The following is a 17,790-nucleotide window of genomic DNA, read 5'->3' on the forward strand; positions in this document are numbered from 1 at the left end:
ATTGTCTTGCGTATCGTACCCGGGCCGTGCGCCCACCTCTGGGCCTGTGCAGATTCTCCAACTCATTTCTGTTTCTGCTTCTCCTACCTAGTAAGTCCTCTCACCGCTTGGCAGTTTGCAAGCCTGACTTCTTGCTTACTCCTCTGTCCACCCCACCCAGTGTCTGTTGTTTAAATAAAGGAAGGAGAGTCTAAGAGACCCAATGTCTTATTTAGATGGGGGAGTTTTTTAATTGTATTTTACATCACTTTATTTCCCCCCTAGGGAGCTCCAGGCCCATCAGAGTTGGGTTTTTTTTGACATGCATAACTTCCCTGACCAGGGGTCAAACCTGAGTGCCCCTTGCAGTGGAAGCACAGTCTTAGCCACTGGACCACTGGGAAAGTCCCCAGGGAGAACCTCTTTAAACCCTGGGTTCCATCTGCATGCCCAGCACTGTTAAGTACTTTGCAACTCATTGAATATCCCAACAGCCCTATTATTTAGAAACATCAAGGAACTTGTCTAGAATCCAGGACTTTACGATTCTTAAAGCCTAAATTCTTTCTACTCTTTCACACTAACTCCCTTTACCTAAGTCTGAAGTGCAGTAATGATGAACACACACCAACAGAAAGTTTGGAGCAAAGCTTTTCTTTTTATTGCAGTTATTAGTGAAAGTTACACTTCAAACTGATGCTAAGCAACACTAAAACCATTAATATTTTAAAATCAAGGATTAAAAACAAATACAACATAGAACTCTTCCAATACACAGAATGGCAGAAAAAAGGAGTGGTTCTGTCACAGGACACTTTAGTGACAGTTTGGCTCAGAAAGAATTATGACAATTTCTTTAACATAAAATATTGTAAGTGACTGAACTGCTTAAAAAGCGGCTTGAAGCGTCTCAATCTCAACCCTAGGTTTTTTGTAGTAAAGATTTTTGGGGGGAACATAATTTAAATACCCCCCCAAAGCATTTTTGTTTAAAAACTTTATTTGCCTTCTGCTCGTCTTAATGACATACAGTCTTCAAGGAATTAAAATGAAAACCATATCCAAAGCCTGGCCCCCAAGTACACAGTGATAGGACTCAACATTTGGTGTTTCTAATTATACAGTGATTACATATATATCATAGATTAGCTCCCACCCACCATGTAATCCAATTTCCTCTTAATAGTATGCAGCCATCAAGTTTAATATCAGTCAAGATTTTATCTTACAGCATATTAAGAACTCAGACTCACTCCACTGACTCCACTGTTTTAACTAATATGACTGTGTAACCGAACATTAACAAAGGAAGGCTTATAGATAAACATTTTGAAATTCTGCAGTCTCTAAACTACAGTAAATTGTTCTTACTTATGAAAAGCCAACAAAAAAATATAAGGCCAGACCGGGTGTAAGACAGGATAGGGAAGATGAAGAAGGAGGTTTGAGTGTCCATCGTTTTACCATGCTGAAAATTGGTTTCAGTAGAAATATTTGGCAAGAATAGTCAGTGTGGAAAAGGAGGATGGAGAAAGAGGTTACTCTGATTTTATGTAATAATTCAGTTTCAAAACATACTGATATTAACCCCCCCAAATATTTCACATCTGCAGTACAAATAGGCACACACGGTTAAGATGGTTAAAAAGTAAAATTTAAAAGGCTATTTGTCCACCTGCAGGACATTTGCAGAAGGCCCCACCCTTCCCACATGTCCTATATTTACATTTTACTTTTCAGAAAAGCCCCTTTAAAAAGAGTGCTATTTCCTCCTCCATTATTTTGGGTTTTAAAAAAAGCAGCAATTATCTAAAGTGGGAGCAGTTAGCCACGCTTTAGGGGTGTGTATCTGTGTGTAGTATAAATGTTCTCTAGAGTGAGTGGTCAGATTACACTGGAATGGTTATATTACAATTTTAGTCCCCCAAAACATTAAAGAAACACATTTGTTCTATATAAACTTATGTAATACACAGTGTTATAAACATAGAATATTTACACACACACGGACACACACACGCCACTGCTTCCCACAGCCTATGAATGCATCCATATAGTCCACAAGAATGATCTTTATTCACAAGATACAGTAATACTTTCATGGGTCTATAACTGAAGACAAATATTAAAGCTACACATTATAGCAAAAACTGTTTAAAAGTATTCCTGAAATATCCAATGTTCTCAGCTATCTCACCCAGCAAGGTGGAGTTTTTTTTGTTCATTTTCCAAGCATGAACCTCCCCAACTTTATCCTATAAAACTAAGGCAGATATCACCCGCGTTAGTGATGAGCTAAAAGCTCAAACTGCCTGCAAGAAGGGGAGATCATCTATAGAAATAAAAAATAAATGTTGAATGCATTCATACCCTGTGTACCTCAAATGCATCCTTTATTTCTTAACAAAACAAACAAGCAAAGGAATTGCTTATACAACCTGTGGTGATGTGCCCTTTGTTTTTTTCCTAGAAACAGGAGCCCCTTACCCCCAGGAAAGTGGGTAAGTCTGTAAAAATGTAAGGTTCTGCCCACAATCCATAAAGATAACTGGGTCAGACACCAACAGGCTGCCTAAAATCACCTGCAGATGCTCCGAACTGAATTTAAATAAAGAAAAAAACCCTTTTAATATGATTTTTTACAGGTACATGGTGATTGGAAAGCAAGGTCAACTCTGTGAAGTGTTAAGTGAAAGAAGCACACTTTCCTTCTTAAAACCTAACCCCGTACTCCAAAAAAAGGTACAAAAAGATCTGCAAGAAACAAAGGGATAACAAATGGATAATTATCTGGTTGTGCAACAGCCTCTGATGCCAATCCACAGCAAAAATGCCTGAAGGCAAAAGGCAAAGTTAGTTAAGTTTTGATTATCTGATGGTTTCATCACATTAATCTAACTTGAAATACAATCACAGCTGCCATAGCACCACTAAAAGGAGTTTGGTTTTTGGAGTTGCACTTTTTCCAAAAATGATTATAAAGAAAAATTCAACCTGTGTGATAGCTAGCAGGGGAGAAATGAAACAGGATACGTTTGTAGGCGAACGCCATACCACGATAAAGCCTCCGTTTCTCTTACATTTGTTTGATAAAATGATCCAGGGTGGTAACTAAAGATACTTTCATAGGGGCAAACTGGAAATGAACACTTCATACAACAATATTCTTTTATCTTGAACCTCTGAGTCGCTTTTCTTTTGGAGAACTCAAGCACTGTCACAATCATCCTAATCTTAGAACTACTTTGTGAGGGAGATGAGGGTATTATTCAATACCATTTTACAAGAGCCTAGACATAAAGAGATTAAGGAAACTGCCTTAAGGACACAGAGCAAATTAGTGGTAGAGCTGACTAAACTCCAAGTCTTAGCTCAAGTTTTAGAGGCCTTTAAGATCCCCTGGGGAAGGGAATGGCTACCCACTCCAGTATTCTCGCCTGGAGAATTCCATGGACAGAGGAGGCTGGTGGGTTACAGTCCATGGGGCTTCAAAGAGTCGGACCTGACTGAGTGACTAATACTTTGACTACCCTCAAAGGCAACAAGCTCTCAACCATCTTTTTCCAGTTGTGATCTTCTAAAAGTTCTGGTATTTGAAACTTATTTTGCTTTCTCCTTTATAGTTCAGGTTTGACTACAAAATGAATTAAAAAAAATTTTAATATGGAACTTTGCACACACTAAGAGGCGTATAGGTGAGAGATCTAGCTACAGAACTAAGGTCTGAAATAATATGTAAATTAAGAGGACATAATAGTCTTAAGTATTCATTTAATACAATTTTTATATATTTAAGGTGACATGTCAGAATCAGTTACAAATCTTCTGATGTTTAAATCAGAGTCTGATTCATTAAAACTAGAAGCTACATTAATTTTCCTTAAGAATATGGGCATCACTGTTGCAAAAAACTGAAATGTTACTTTCAAGAATAATTTTCTCTATTACTTTGCTATAACATCCTATTTCAGGTACATATTCTGTACACATTATCACTCTACAGGTAGCAAAAACCTTTATGGACAGAGAGAATAGCTGCAGGACTAACACTTTCAATCTTAATTCTCATTTAACCAAGTTAGGATTTCTCTCTATCATTATTAACTAAAGTTACATTCTAATGATTCTTACTATCTTTTTTCTTTTATCCCTCCCCCTTTTAATAGTGTGTGTGTTTGTGTGTGTCTGTAAGGGGGAGGAGAGAGAAGAACTGCACGACTCATAAATGGCATAAAGCACTGACAACATCCCCAAACAGAATGATGGCACTCAAGTAGATCAAAGAATGGTATGTCAAAGAAAAAACTTTAGAACCCAAACATGAAAACAGTATTCAGAGAGTCTCTCAATCAAGCCATAACTTGTGGTATGTGATCTTTCTTTCCAAAGTATTTTAAAGACACTTACTCAAAGCAGAATTCTATATAAACTGCCTCTAAATCCTTTTTCTTTCTTTTTTAAAGAGGAGAATGGCTGTACTCTGGGCTAAGAAATGAGAAAGCTCCTGGAAAACTTTTTAAGAATCTTATGGGGACGAAGTATTAGATTTTGGTTAGTGCTTGCTAGACCTGATTTCTGAATTAGAAAAACAGCACATGCAGGATCATCATCAACACTATGAGATCATTCCCTTTCTATGAAACAGGGAGATATTCGCAGTTAATCACCACCAGAGATCCAAGCCTGTTGCTACCAAAACCAAATGTTTACCTGCTACCAAAGGTTCCTCTTGTTAAACTCCCTGGGATCAAACTGTATCCATTAACCTGGCTGGACTGTTTATGTTAGGCAAAATTCCCTCTTCATCACAGCCTACCAGTGTTTTCCCCAAATCTTTTATCAAAAAATATTTTTTTTTTACAGGAAAGACAACCTTGTCTGGGAAGGTTCTGTTTTGTGTTTTCTATATAAAGGGAAAAGCTGGAGAAGCTTTGTTGATAGCAATTTTGCGGCTCTATTTAAGAAAAATACTTCATTTTAAAATTACAATTCAGAAGCAACGTCTCTGATGAAGACAGATGTACCTTTAGATCTGGGACAACAAACAACATAAAATACAGTTAGTTTACAGTGACACTTTCTTAGGTTCAAATCACAACAGTTCCTCTTTTACAATGTGACTATGAGAAATAGGTAAGTATCAAACAATTTAAGCTTTCTGTCCAAAAGGATTCCAGCAAAGAAACCTTTTCCTTTTCCTCATTTCCCCCCTTACTACATACTCTTACAAACCTACTAGTCCATTTCTTCACAAAGATCTCCTATCACACCTGCAACATTTTTTGTAGAAAAGTTCTCCCTTCTTTGGTTCTAAAAATAAAGGGCCAAATTAAAGGATTTTTGTTTGTCCTTCCAACTAAAGCCATGAAGTAAATAAAGCTGGAAAGTTTTAGGCACTAAATACCAGAGTGATCTCCCTCTCTAGTCTCTGGCACAGCCTTTTAAACTTAAAACATAACACTGTAGATTTGCATATAGTCAATTTTTAGAAATAAAACATCACACAAAAAAGCAAAGTTCTAATGATCGATATTCCTATCTGTTTCCTACTCACATAAGACTATTCATGACAGCTCTAAGAGGTGACTGTAAGCTTGAGCACGTCACCCAGTACTTCAGCATGGTAATTCAGCACTGATGCTGGGTACCCTGATTTATGGAGCCAACCATAAACAGTGAAATAAGCTCTACATGTCAGGTTCCTAAGAGCTTTTGGAAGAAAAAAAGAAAACAAAGGAGGACTTCTACTTAGAGCTGCCTTAAAAATACTGGCCTACAAGAATTATATGCCTGACAATCTAGGGCAATGTTGAAGCATAATGAATAAAACTATTAAAATTATGACCACAATAAATATCCTTAAGAGGGGGGCGTATACTTGCAACAAAAACATATCTGACTGCTCAAAACATATTTAGTTTTTTAGTATCAACAAATTCCTATAATCAGAATCAGTTCAGTTCAGTTCAGTCGCTCTGTCATGTGTGACTCTTTGCGACCCCATGAACTGCAGCACGCCAGGCCTCCCTGCCCATCACCAACTCCCGGATACCAACCTTCAATTACAACTTGATATCAGGGTAAAGGAAGTAGCTTAGTGTATTATGAGTATTTAAAAGCCCACTGAAACTGGCAAAAATGTGGGGGAAAAGTGATATAACTAACATCTTCATGAAATCACACGCTGATTCATTTTAAACTGTTTCACACAATATAAAAATAATATTTTTCCGATTATAATTACTTGAAACTTTCTCATTTACCCCTCTCAGTGAAAGAATATAGTACGGCAAAATGTCATACATTAAACCCTGATAAATTAGAATTTAAAGCTCAGAGGGTGGGATCAAGTTTATCTTTTAATCTCTTACAGAAAAAAATTGGCTTACCAAGAAAATTCACTGTGTAAAAATACAATGGAAATGTTTTACCTGTTTAAGAGAATTCACTTTTTTCATGTACTTTTATAAAAAGTTAATGTCAATACAAATAATCTTGATCTCTTCGTCCATGGGGTCACCAAGAGTTGGACACGACTGAGCGACTGAACTAAACTGATTCACTAGGAAACTAAAGTGACTATATTACACTTGAAATTAATATTATATAATACTTTTAACTGTCCTCCAATTAATTCAAATTCATAATTATTACTTAAATGTTTAATTAGCTGAAATACAGTATTAATCAGTCTTTATCTTAAGTTTAGCCACTTAAACTCTGTGAAACAACTTTAAAAGTATGGTAGGGTTAAAACAATTTTAAAAGCACAGTAGGAAAAAATTCAGGGTAGCAAGTCTTCCATATAATATAATTATGGCAGAGGAGGGACACCCCATTTCAAAGTCAATTATCACTGACTTCTGGATCACTTGCTGTTTTCCAGGTCTATAAAAATGGTATCATAATCCTAATGCTGAATGATGTAACCATTTAAGCAGTTCCAACTGTAGCTGAAGTTAGAAAAAGAAGTGTAACAAGCTGGCACCAATCCGCAGATCAGGTGAAATCAATCCAGTCTGTTAGTCAGATACTTAAGGGGAGGAAATCCTATAGTAAAGTTCCACTTCCCCTCCACATTTAGAAATCTGTCTAAAGACTGTCTTTTTTAATGCCCACTATATAAACAACATTAAATATTCTAAGTTAGAAAATAGTGTTAATGGTTTATTGGTAAAAATCCAAACTCTAGAGTTTATGGAATTAGTAGTTTGGTTGGTATGTTAACATTCCATCTTATCTTAGCTGATATTACAAAGAAAGAGGAAAAGCTAGAAATATCTATAAAAATAAAATACCTTAAAACCAATATCTAAGCAAAATATAAAAGTTGTGCACAAATTGTCAATAAATACAAACATCACAATAGAAAAATTAATATTAAAAAAATAAACCCATAATCGCTATTATGACATTATAAAAATGAAGACGTTTACTGTGCATGTGTGTTTGCAGACAGACACAGTACACTCCAAACAATCAATGTAATTTCACTATCATTATTACATAATGCAGCATACAAGGTTACTGAGGTGTGGTGTTCTTTTGTCTGTTTTTTAAGTTTATTCTTTTCTGGAAGAGTGCTCACCAAGTTCACAAGCAAGAACTGGTTAGGTGATCATTTACTGCTGTTTACTACTTCTAGTTCAAGGGAAAACTGCTTCCTGATAGATTACTAACTTTCCAACCAGTAGGAATAATTCTGCTATTATCCTTCCTTTTACTTCTCTCCTCCAAAGCCTGATTTTTACACGTTCAATTTCGAATTAACCGATCGTACAGATGCACTGTCATCATTTCCATCTACGCTAGAAAGAGAGGGAGACGTTTAGAATGTATCTTGCTGCCTGAAAGAGAAAAGATTTCCCTAAAGATAGAGAAATACCATTTTACTTTTCCTATTTCCTTGGTGAGTTGGCTCTATCTTTTTGTGCAGTCTTCTTTAGTAAAGAGTAATTAGAAAAGGCCACCAATAGATATTTACAAAAGGGTCAATATGCTGGAGGGGGAGAGGGTAGCCTATCACATAATTTCTGGCAAGTTACCATTGACTTTGGGGGTTTACTACCGTACTCGTACCCTTGCTAAAAAGTTCAGCAAACTCGCTGTTTTATGTGCCATATAGATTACCTTCAACACAGCTGAGAACTGAAAGGGTTACTTCTGTTAAAAACTGTGTTTTTAAACCTACAAAATACATTTGGTGAGCATTTACTTAGATACTTTACTTGAATAAAAGCTATATTTGGTTCCCTTGGACCAGATTCAGGACAACAAATAACATTATTTATATGAAACGGTCATACTCTTGGAGTTCTAAAATAATTTATCTTTTAAATTTTTAGCCTCATGCTATTTGAAAAATAAAAGTCTACAGCACCATCTTCTGAAAAGGCACTTTCTAAGAACCGCCTTGCTTTAAAAAATGATTTAAAATTTTAATTCAGCGTCTACCCTGAAGAACATCTTTGCTTTAATGATACCCTAACATAGATACAACATTAGAGTTTGGTTACCTCAGATATTGATTTCAAAAAGGAAGTGAGACCAATGGCTGGATGGATGATTCAACAGCATCTTAATTTTGTCATTCTGTTGGCTACCTGATACTTCAAGAGGGCTTCTCATTGGTAAATCTCAACCCTCCATATGAAATTTATTAACCTTCTATCTTTAATTCAAATTAAAATCTTTACTTTCCATACTTCAAGAGCAAAATATTCTTACAACAATGTAAAAATATAGAGCACTATCTTTCATGGGTAAAGAAAAATAAAATTCAACTAGTAGTAGATAATATTAGCACAAGCTTTGACCACTGTATCTCAGTTAAAAGAAATTATTTTGATCAACATGGAAAACTAGAAACTGAAATGTACCACTTTTAAAAGCAGGAAAAAGTAAAAAATATTTTTCCCTTTGAGGCTATATATATATATATAGAGAGAGAGAGAGAGAGAGAGAGAGAGAGAGACTGAATTTTTCTTCCTGTGAATCAGCTTAGGTTTCACTAATCACAGTATCATTTCTAGTATTGCCACTGATCACAAATGTTCTTAGTATATGTAGGAATTTTTTTAAATGATTTTTTTGGAGAAAATTCTCACTTTCCCATCTATGTACTGATTTTACACATTATTCTTTGCTTTTTGACTCCTACAGAAGCACAAAGTGCTTTATATGATCAAGTGAGAGGAGAAAAGGAAAATACAGACAGCCTCTAGAGTCAGGGTTATACTACCACTCACAAAGGTCTCACCTGGTATAAAGTCTCGCAAGTATTATTATTGAAGCTTTAGGATATCCATGAATTCTCAAAAAGAATGAAAAGGATTAAAAAAGCCAAAATAAAGATACCATTCCAATGGTGTCTTTTTACAGCTTGACTGGATAACTCACAAAAGATAATTTAAGTAGCAAGTTACTGTTAGTGGCAACTTGTCTTTAAAAAGTATTCAACAGGAAAACATCTAAGAGGATGAATTAAAACAACTATTTAAACCAGGTTAAATGATACTGAATAAAATTTACGCAGACCTGTCAGTTAAGCCTCTTGGAAAAACATCACTATCAAGTTTTAATAGCAAGACTACAAAATATTCTAGCTGTATCCAAGTGGCTAAGCTTCATGAATTTCATAAAAATCACTACCTATGGTAAATTCATATTGGCCTCTGAATCAAATACCCACAAAATTTCTTGGATAAGAATCTCTAATTCCTAGTCTATAATTCATCAGAAATAGATCCTTCAGATTTATTACTGGCATTCTGAGTGTTCACCTTTTCCTTAAACATTGAGATCCTCTGCCAATCATTTCTAAGGAACGGCAACTCAGCTTTTATTCTCCTAGACATAGCTTAAGTCTGTCATGACTAAGCCTGTGATGAGGTCTGTCATACTAAAATCCATTAGAGAATATGTAAGTAAACTTTAGGCAGTGGTGGGTCATTAGAGAACCTATTATAGTTTGGAAAACTAGTATAGGTGTTTAGAAGGCTAGGAGTCTCCATGCTAGAAGGAAGAGATGAATCTTTATCAAGTGCCTTCTAAAACACCCAGTATACTCCTACTAGAATCCCACCTAGACCCTCTTCAAGGAAGATAAATAAATTAATAGGTTATAACCAGGAAGATTTTCATAGACAAATACTTTTTCTGAGAAATGTGTTAAAAGGTAAATATTAAGAAAAAAATAAAGGGCATCTGTATGTCTGTGAAAATAAGCCAAAAACCAGTACTAAGGAGGCTGAGGTACCCTTTTTCAAAACTCTTAAAGTAAAAATCCACATTTCTAAAACAAAGAAAGAGTGTCCTGACATTAAATTGAACCTAAATTGGCAGCACCCTTTGTTATCTTGATATTTCATGTTCTTAAATCTTATTTAGGAAAAAAAAAAAAAAAAAGTTTAACACCAGCCTTGAATCCTGCTCATCTCCTTACTGTTTAGTGCAGTAACTGTCAGACTCTACTTCATTAAATAAATATAGCAGCTACAGTATTATAAATGCATGGTCCTCAATGCCATTAACTTGATACTGTAATATAAAACATGTATCAGCACTTTACATATTTGCCATCCAGAATATACATTAAGCTCCCAATTCTTCTTCACATGAAAATCTATTATACCAGTTGCTGGGACTGACATTTTAAAGTCACTCATATATCACAGAAAACAGCAGAGAGAAATTTAGCATTCACCGTATGTATAGTTAGTGAGCAAGGACAGGAACAGAAAGGTCACTGTTGAGTTTCATGACCATTTAAACTCAAAACAATCTTTTTTTCCTCCTTTTTTTAAATAAAAAAGATCAGTGATTCTACACCAGAAATACAATAACAATTAAAACAAATTTCAAAAAATATGTGCCATTTAGTCTTTTATCTTAAAATTCTAAGCACAAAGTTTCTTATAATTAAGTTTGATACACCAATTTGTTAGTAAGCAAAATAGAAATATACTATACATATTCTTTCAAGTTAACCAACTTTAAACTAGCAATGTTGAAACTCTAAGAGCACCCTTTATAAAGAACTCATTTCAAAGGTAAAGCTTTATGTTAAAAAAAATTTTTTTTCCTCTGTAAAAGTCCTTCTAAATAGATTTAAATTGTGGGCTTTACTTTAGCACATGTGAGATTAGGTGACTGAAATTAGGTAAACCAGGTAAACAGGGGGAAATTATCTACAGTTCTTCCCTAGGCCCTAAAGTCTCCCACATGAATCTGTGAAACTCCCACTGATAAAGAAGATGCTTTACTCATACTGAGCAAACATACGCCATCAGGTTTTACCATCTAAGATACACTATTTCCTTCTCCTGTCTATGTTCTGGATTATATTCAGTGAAACTTCAATGTAAAAAAAAAAAATACAACCTTTATAGACATTTTTTGGAGGAGGAGAGGCGGTTGGGAGAAAAATGTATATACTACACAAACATCACCTTATGTAAAGAGCTTTGAAACAGTGTTGTAAATTGCATCTCAGCAACTTCAATATAATAAACATACAAAATACAGTACTTTCTTAATTTTCTGGCAGGGGGACAAAAGATTTCATACCTGTTGGAGGACATGGGCTCAGATTTTAGGCTCAAAATACAGTAAATTGGCATTACATGGATAACAGGTAAGAGAGAAACTAAAGAGCTAATCCATTTGTTTTCATGTGCAGATGGAATTCTGAAAGGTTAACAATGCCCACTGGAAACAATCTGTAGTATCTACACTCTGAACCAGTGCAAAAAAAAAAAAAAAAATTTAAATGCAATTTTCATGAGTTACAAAGTGCAAAGCTCCCTTGAATCCAAGGTTACTGATAAACTCGGTTTTGACAGCTTTATAGTATTTTTTACTATCTTAAAGTGAAGTTAATAAAAACAAAAGTTCTGCAAAAAAGTTTTTCAACATTTCAGTGATTTAACTCATTTCAAATGATAACTTCCTTTGTCACCATCTCCCTAATTTTAAAAGGAAAGTTACACTAGTGATGAATTAGCAAATAAAGTTTTAAAAATATCATTTTATATTTTCCTGACACATTTTAGTAAATGAAAACTGGCAGCTTACCAGTATGATTCTTCAATAAACACGAGCTCTTTTCAAAAATTTAAATGTCTTCTATATCTTAAGCTAGTCATTGTCATTAATTAAATCAAAGTTTTTCAACTTTAATATTCAAGGTCAAGACTCATTTAGGAAATTTAACTTCCTTCATTTTCATAATGATTTTTATCAGACATGATTTAAACTTGAAAATTATAAAACTTTCCTTCTGAAATTAAGGCTATATTACTTTGCCCTTTTAAAATTATGGAGGTGCCTGTTTCTCCCATGATTTGTGGTAAAGATGTAAAACAGACACAGCTTTCTTTTTAAAACTGCTTATTGCACTAAAAGAGAGCAAAAACAAATTGTCAGTTCTTAAAATAAACATGATTATATTTCTATAAAAGATGTTGCCAATACGATTCTATAATTATTAAAGCACTATTCTAATAAATATAAAAGAAAAGGAAGCTATACTTCAAAACACATACATATATGTTTATATATACAACACATATATATAAAAATATATATATGAAAATCACATTAAGGTATGAGAGGCAGCAAGTAAACTAGCAAAAAAAAATTAAAAGAAACCTCAACAACCCTTCTCTCTACCCAATTTCAGAGACCTCAACCCTACACGATTCCAATCATGTAAAACATTTACCCTTTATAAAAGCTTTAAGGAATTTCCATGTATAACACATAGAAACAGAAGACTTTAGAATAGTAGCATCAGTTATAGAGAGAGTTACAACTTTTGACAAGTTTTTGTTTTAATAGCAGCTTGAACAAATTCACTAAAGAAAAAGAATGGTTTAGGTGCTACTGCTTATGTACACATTGCACAAACGGCAAATGTAAGCTGAGGGCTGGAGGGGGCAGACATTCGCTCTCACAAAACCATATTTTATATATATATGAATATATAAAATAATTTTGTTTCTTAGGAAAGCAATACCAAGAGTTGAGGACTCAAAATTGTGTATGAGACAAGAGATAGGAGTAGGGTGTGCAAAATAAAAATCTAGTTTGCCATGCTTCATATTCAAATGAACCAGATACATGAATATTTGAATGTCACTGGTAGCATCAGGGAAAAAAAATGTAGGTGAAGAAGGCAAGGGACGTAGAGAGAAAAATGAAAGTGGCGGTGGGAGAATAATAAAAGGGAAAGACGGTTCCCCGACGGAATGAACTATAAAATATATACAGGGATACATATATATCTACTATCAGTGTAGATCCAGATATATATGCATATGCAGTATGCATGTATATATGTAAAATATACAGATAACTTTTACAAGAATACATGAATGCACATTAATTTTTTTGCACACATCATTGTGAACAATCACTTTGATTATTCATATAGGTGTAGTTTAAAAAAAAAAAAACAAACCTTCATTTACTTTTTCTTTACTTTTTTTTTTTTTTGCAAAGAGTTGTGCTGCCAAGCAACTTGAGGTAAAGGCATTAAAAGGGTTAGACTACAAGAAAGTGAAAACAAAACAACCGCGATACTTCCTACAGGAGACCGCACAAAAAAGCAGTTGGCTGGTTTCATATTGCATAATGGTGCTGTGTTCCTTGATGAAGTAAACAATCTTCCTGTATCAACATAAAATCAGACCCTGGCCCCCACACAGTGTTGGTTTCTGTATGGCTGGAGGCATCCTCACCCAGCTGACTCCACTGGAAACATAAGTTGTATGTCGATTCATCTTCCAGTTCTTCCTCTCAGAGAATATTCTTAGACTTTTTAAGCAAAGTACATTGTGCGTAAGGTATCTTGGTGAATCTGTACAGCCTTGGCAAGAGCTTGTGGATCTCGTCCATTGCTCTGTCCTGAAACATGACTTCCTTCAGCACTGTAAGAAAAGTGGCAATGAGCACAAAACCAAACCCTATTCTGATGTAATAATTCTGAAGAATATTATTTGTAGAAAAAATTTTAAAATTAAAAACAAAGAGGCCAGTGTAATGAACCCTGACATGTCTGTCATCTAGTTTCAATAATTATGAACTCAACGCCAATTCTGTTTTACTTTTCTCACCACCCCCCAGGATTATTTAGAAGCAAATCCAAGACATCCTACAATTCTGTCTGAATATATCACTTTTATTACTGATAATCTCTCCCCTGAACTAATGGTAAAGCAACAAAATCACTACATCACACTATTACTAATAAGCCTAGACTGTACATCTTAATAGGAACCCTCACCTTGGACAATTAGTTCTATCAGTGCTTTTTATTTGGCTCACTGACTCTTTTAATAGCCTGTGGAATGTTAATTCTTAGTGGCAGTACTTTATGGCAAATGGAGAGGCACATATATGCTCACTTACACATAAATACTTAAAAAGACATTTCCCAAGAAAATCCTAACACACAGCGTATTTGGATTTGGGTGAGAATCTGTGCTTGTTACGCGTCTGTATTACCTGTCATGTTCTTTGTCCACGAGATGATATCTGGCTCTAAACGCCACCAGGTGAGCATAATACGCTGGTGCAGGTATAGAAACAGAGCGTGTACAGCGCACGTAAGTGTGGCAGAGCTGGTAAGTTAGCAGCTGAAGTTCATCTGCAGTAAAGCAGTTATCATCCCATAAAACATGATAGTGTGAAGGTCGGCTGGTACCCTAAGGAGGCAACGGAATATTCTGCTGATGTCTAAACTTCTAAATAAATATTTACCACATCTTTGTACATTAACAAAATACATCTTAGTTTAATAATCCAGTGGGGGGGGAGAAACCACAAAATTTAGCTGATTCTGGGTATATATCCAAAAGAAGTAAAAACAGGGACTCAAACAGATGTTTGCACACCTGGGTTCAAAGCAGCATAATTCTCAATAGCAGGAGGTGGACACAATTCAAGTATCCACTGATGGCTGAATGTATAATAAAGGGTAGTGTGTGTGTGTACGAGTGTGTGTGTGTGTATATAATGGAATACTATTCAGTCTGAAAAAGGAAGAAAAATCTGCCACATACTGTAACATGGATGAAACCTGATGTTTCCAAGGCACAGTCCTTTATATTTGTGATAAAGGTCAACTTTTCTGTTTCTAAAGCTTATGTTCTTAACATGCGTGTATGTATGCTCAGTCCTGTCCCATTCTTTGTGACCCCAATGATGCACCAGACTCCTCTGTCCATGGGATTTTCCAGGCAAGAATACTGGAATGGGTTGCCGTCTCCTTCTCCAGGGGACTCTTCCTGATCCAGGGATTGAACCAGCATCTCTTGTGTCTCCTGCACTGGTAGGCGAATTCTTAACCACTGTGCCACCTGGGAAGCCTTAAACTTTCATGATGTTATGCTAAAACGAGTCACAAAAGTACAAATATTGTACAATTCATTTATATGAGGTAACTGAAATAGTGAAATTCACAGGAGGCAGAAAGTAGAATGGTGATCGCCATGGGTTGGAGGGAGGCGGGAATGGGGAAAAGTGAAAGTGAAAGTCGCTCAGTCCTGTCTGACTCTTTGCGACCCCATGGACCATACAGTCCATGGAATTCTCCAGTAGAATTCCACTATGGAGTGGGTAGCCTTTCCGTTCTCAGGGGTTTTTCCAACCCAGGGATTGAAGCCACGTCTCCCACATTGCAGGCGGATTCTTTACCAGTTGAGCCACCAGGGAAGCCCAAGAATACTGGAGTGGGTAGCCTATCCCTTCTCCAGTGGATGTTCCCGACTCAGGAATCGAACCAGGGTGTCCTACATTGCAGGTGGATTCTTTACCAGCTGAGCTACAGGGAGTTAGTATTTAATGAGAACAGAGTGTCTGGAAAGATGAGAAAGTTCCCGAGACAGAAGGTGGTATGGCTGGACAATACTGTGAATTACTTAACGCCGCAGAACTATACACTTGAAAAACAGCTACAACGGTACATTGTATGTTATGTGTTTTTTAAAACCCAGAACATTTAACTGAGTGCCTATATATTAGTTACTATGCTACAGACTGTGAATTGCAAAGAAAAACAAAGCAAAGCCAAAAGTTTGTCCTCTCTTGGAAAACGTAATTCAGTAGAAGAGTAAAGGAAACAGAGCATCTACAATTATAGAACAACCAATAAGTGGTTACAGTATTACTGGTACTTGGTCCTGTATAAGAATACCAAAGGAAGTAACTATGAGAGTGAGCCCTGAGGGTTCTTCACCAAGAGAGGAATGAGGGCTATTCGGCCTTTTGGGGGTGGGTGGGGTGAGCAGACACTAGAGAGAGTGAATGGCCTTAACAAAACACAGGGGGCATAAAACTCCATGGGAGATTTAGGGAACAGTTAATCGACTAAGATGAAGAGAATATGGAGCCTATGGAGAAAAAAATGAAATTGAAATGAACATATGGAATGAGACTGAATGATATGCTTAGGAATTTGAACTTTTATCTGTAGGCAGCAGGGAAAGCACTGCACAGCTTTGTTTAACAGTAAAGATTTTAGGTGTGGTAAGAATGGGGGTTAATGTAGTATCAATAATGTCAGTAGTAATATGGAGGATGGGTTAGAAACAGAATCATGATGGAGCAGAAAATAGAAAATCTGAACAGATTGATTACTAGTGATTGAATCAAATTGATTTTGATGATGGGTAATCAAAAATCTCTCAACAAATAAAAGTCCAGGACGAGATAGTGTTCCTGGTGAATTTTACTAAACATTCAAGGAAGAATTAACACCAATCCTCCTCAAACTTCCAAAAAATAAAAGAGGAGGAAACTCTTCTAAACTCATTTTACAGGGTTAGCTGGCATCACCCTTCTACCAAAACCAGACAAGGACGTCTCAAGAAAAGAATTACAAGTCAATATCCCTGATGAACACAGACACAAAAATCCTCAACAAAATATTAGCAAATCAAATTCAACAGTACATTAAAAGGATCATAAACCATGACTGAAAGTGAAAGTCACTCAGTTGTGTTCAACTCTTTGCTACCCTGTGGACTGCAGCCTGCCAAGCTCCTCTGTCCATGGAATTCTCTAGGCAAGAATACTGAAGTGGGTAGCTGTTCGCTTCTCCAGGGGATCTCCCCAGCCCAGGGACTGAACCTAGGTCTCCCACACTGTGGGCAGGGTTCTTACAGTCTGAGTCACCAGGGAAGCCCAGATTTATTCTAGGTTGTGAGGATGGGTCAGTATCTGCAAATCAGTCAATGTGATTTGACCACATTAACAAAATTAAGGATAAAAGTCATATGATCATTTCAATAGAAGCAGAAAATGCATTTGACAAAATTCAACACCCATTTATAATGAAAACTCTCAACAATGTGGGTATGGAGGGAACATACTTCCTTTTTTTCATGGACATGCTTTGCAGCATGGGGGGCCTTACTTCCCCAACCAGGGATCAGATCTGTACCCACTGCAGTGGAAGCATGGAGTCTTAACCACTGGACTGCCAAGGAAGTCCCAAGACTTCTCTTTTTGATTTCAGAGAAGTTTGAAATTATAATAAATCTCGGAAGACATGTAAAGAATGGTCTTTGGTCCCTGTGAAATATTCCTGGTTATTTGCTGACTAGAGTTAATTTTCAATTTGGTGTACCCCCAAAATACTGGTCCCTAAAGTTTCTGGTTAAATACACTGGAGAAATAGTCCTGTCTTGAAAATTTATAATAACCATTTGCATGTGAATAGCATCCAAAAGTTCTAAAGTAAAAAAAAAAACAAAACAAAAAAACCCCACCTGTTTAATCAGCATTTCTAAAATTTACATGAACAGA

At 35.9% G+C, this 17,790-nt stretch overlaps 1 protein-coding gene across 4 annotated transcripts in view; it reads right to left on the reverse strand.

Annotated features, from left to right (window-relative positions):
- Positions 1–617: 617 nt before the first annotated feature.
- AGO3 (argonaute RISC catalytic component 3) overlaps positions 618–17,790 on the reverse strand; it is a 131,844-nt gene continuing 114,671 nt past the window's right edge. For all 4 annotated transcript variants that reach the window (XM_010841174.1, XM_010841175.1, XM_010841177.1 and 1 more), the window contains 2 exons: positions 14,488–14,687; positions 618–13,910 (listed from right to left, as the gene is read on the reverse strand). In XM_010841174.1, coding sequence (XP_010839476.1) covers positions 13,802–13,910; positions 14,488–14,687 — 309 coding nt within the window. In that variant the 3' untranslated portion in view covers positions 618–13,801. The remainder of the gene's footprint in view (positions 13,911–14,487; positions 14,688–17,790) is intronic.

This window comes from Bison bison, unplaced genomic scaffold (genome assembly GCF_000754665.1).
Source record: "Bison bison bison isolate TAMUID 2011002044 unplaced genomic scaffold, Bison_UMD1.0 scf7180017864158, whole genome shotgun sequence".
NCBI lineage: Eukaryota > Metazoa > Chordata > Mammalia > Artiodactyla > Bovidae > Bison > Bison bison.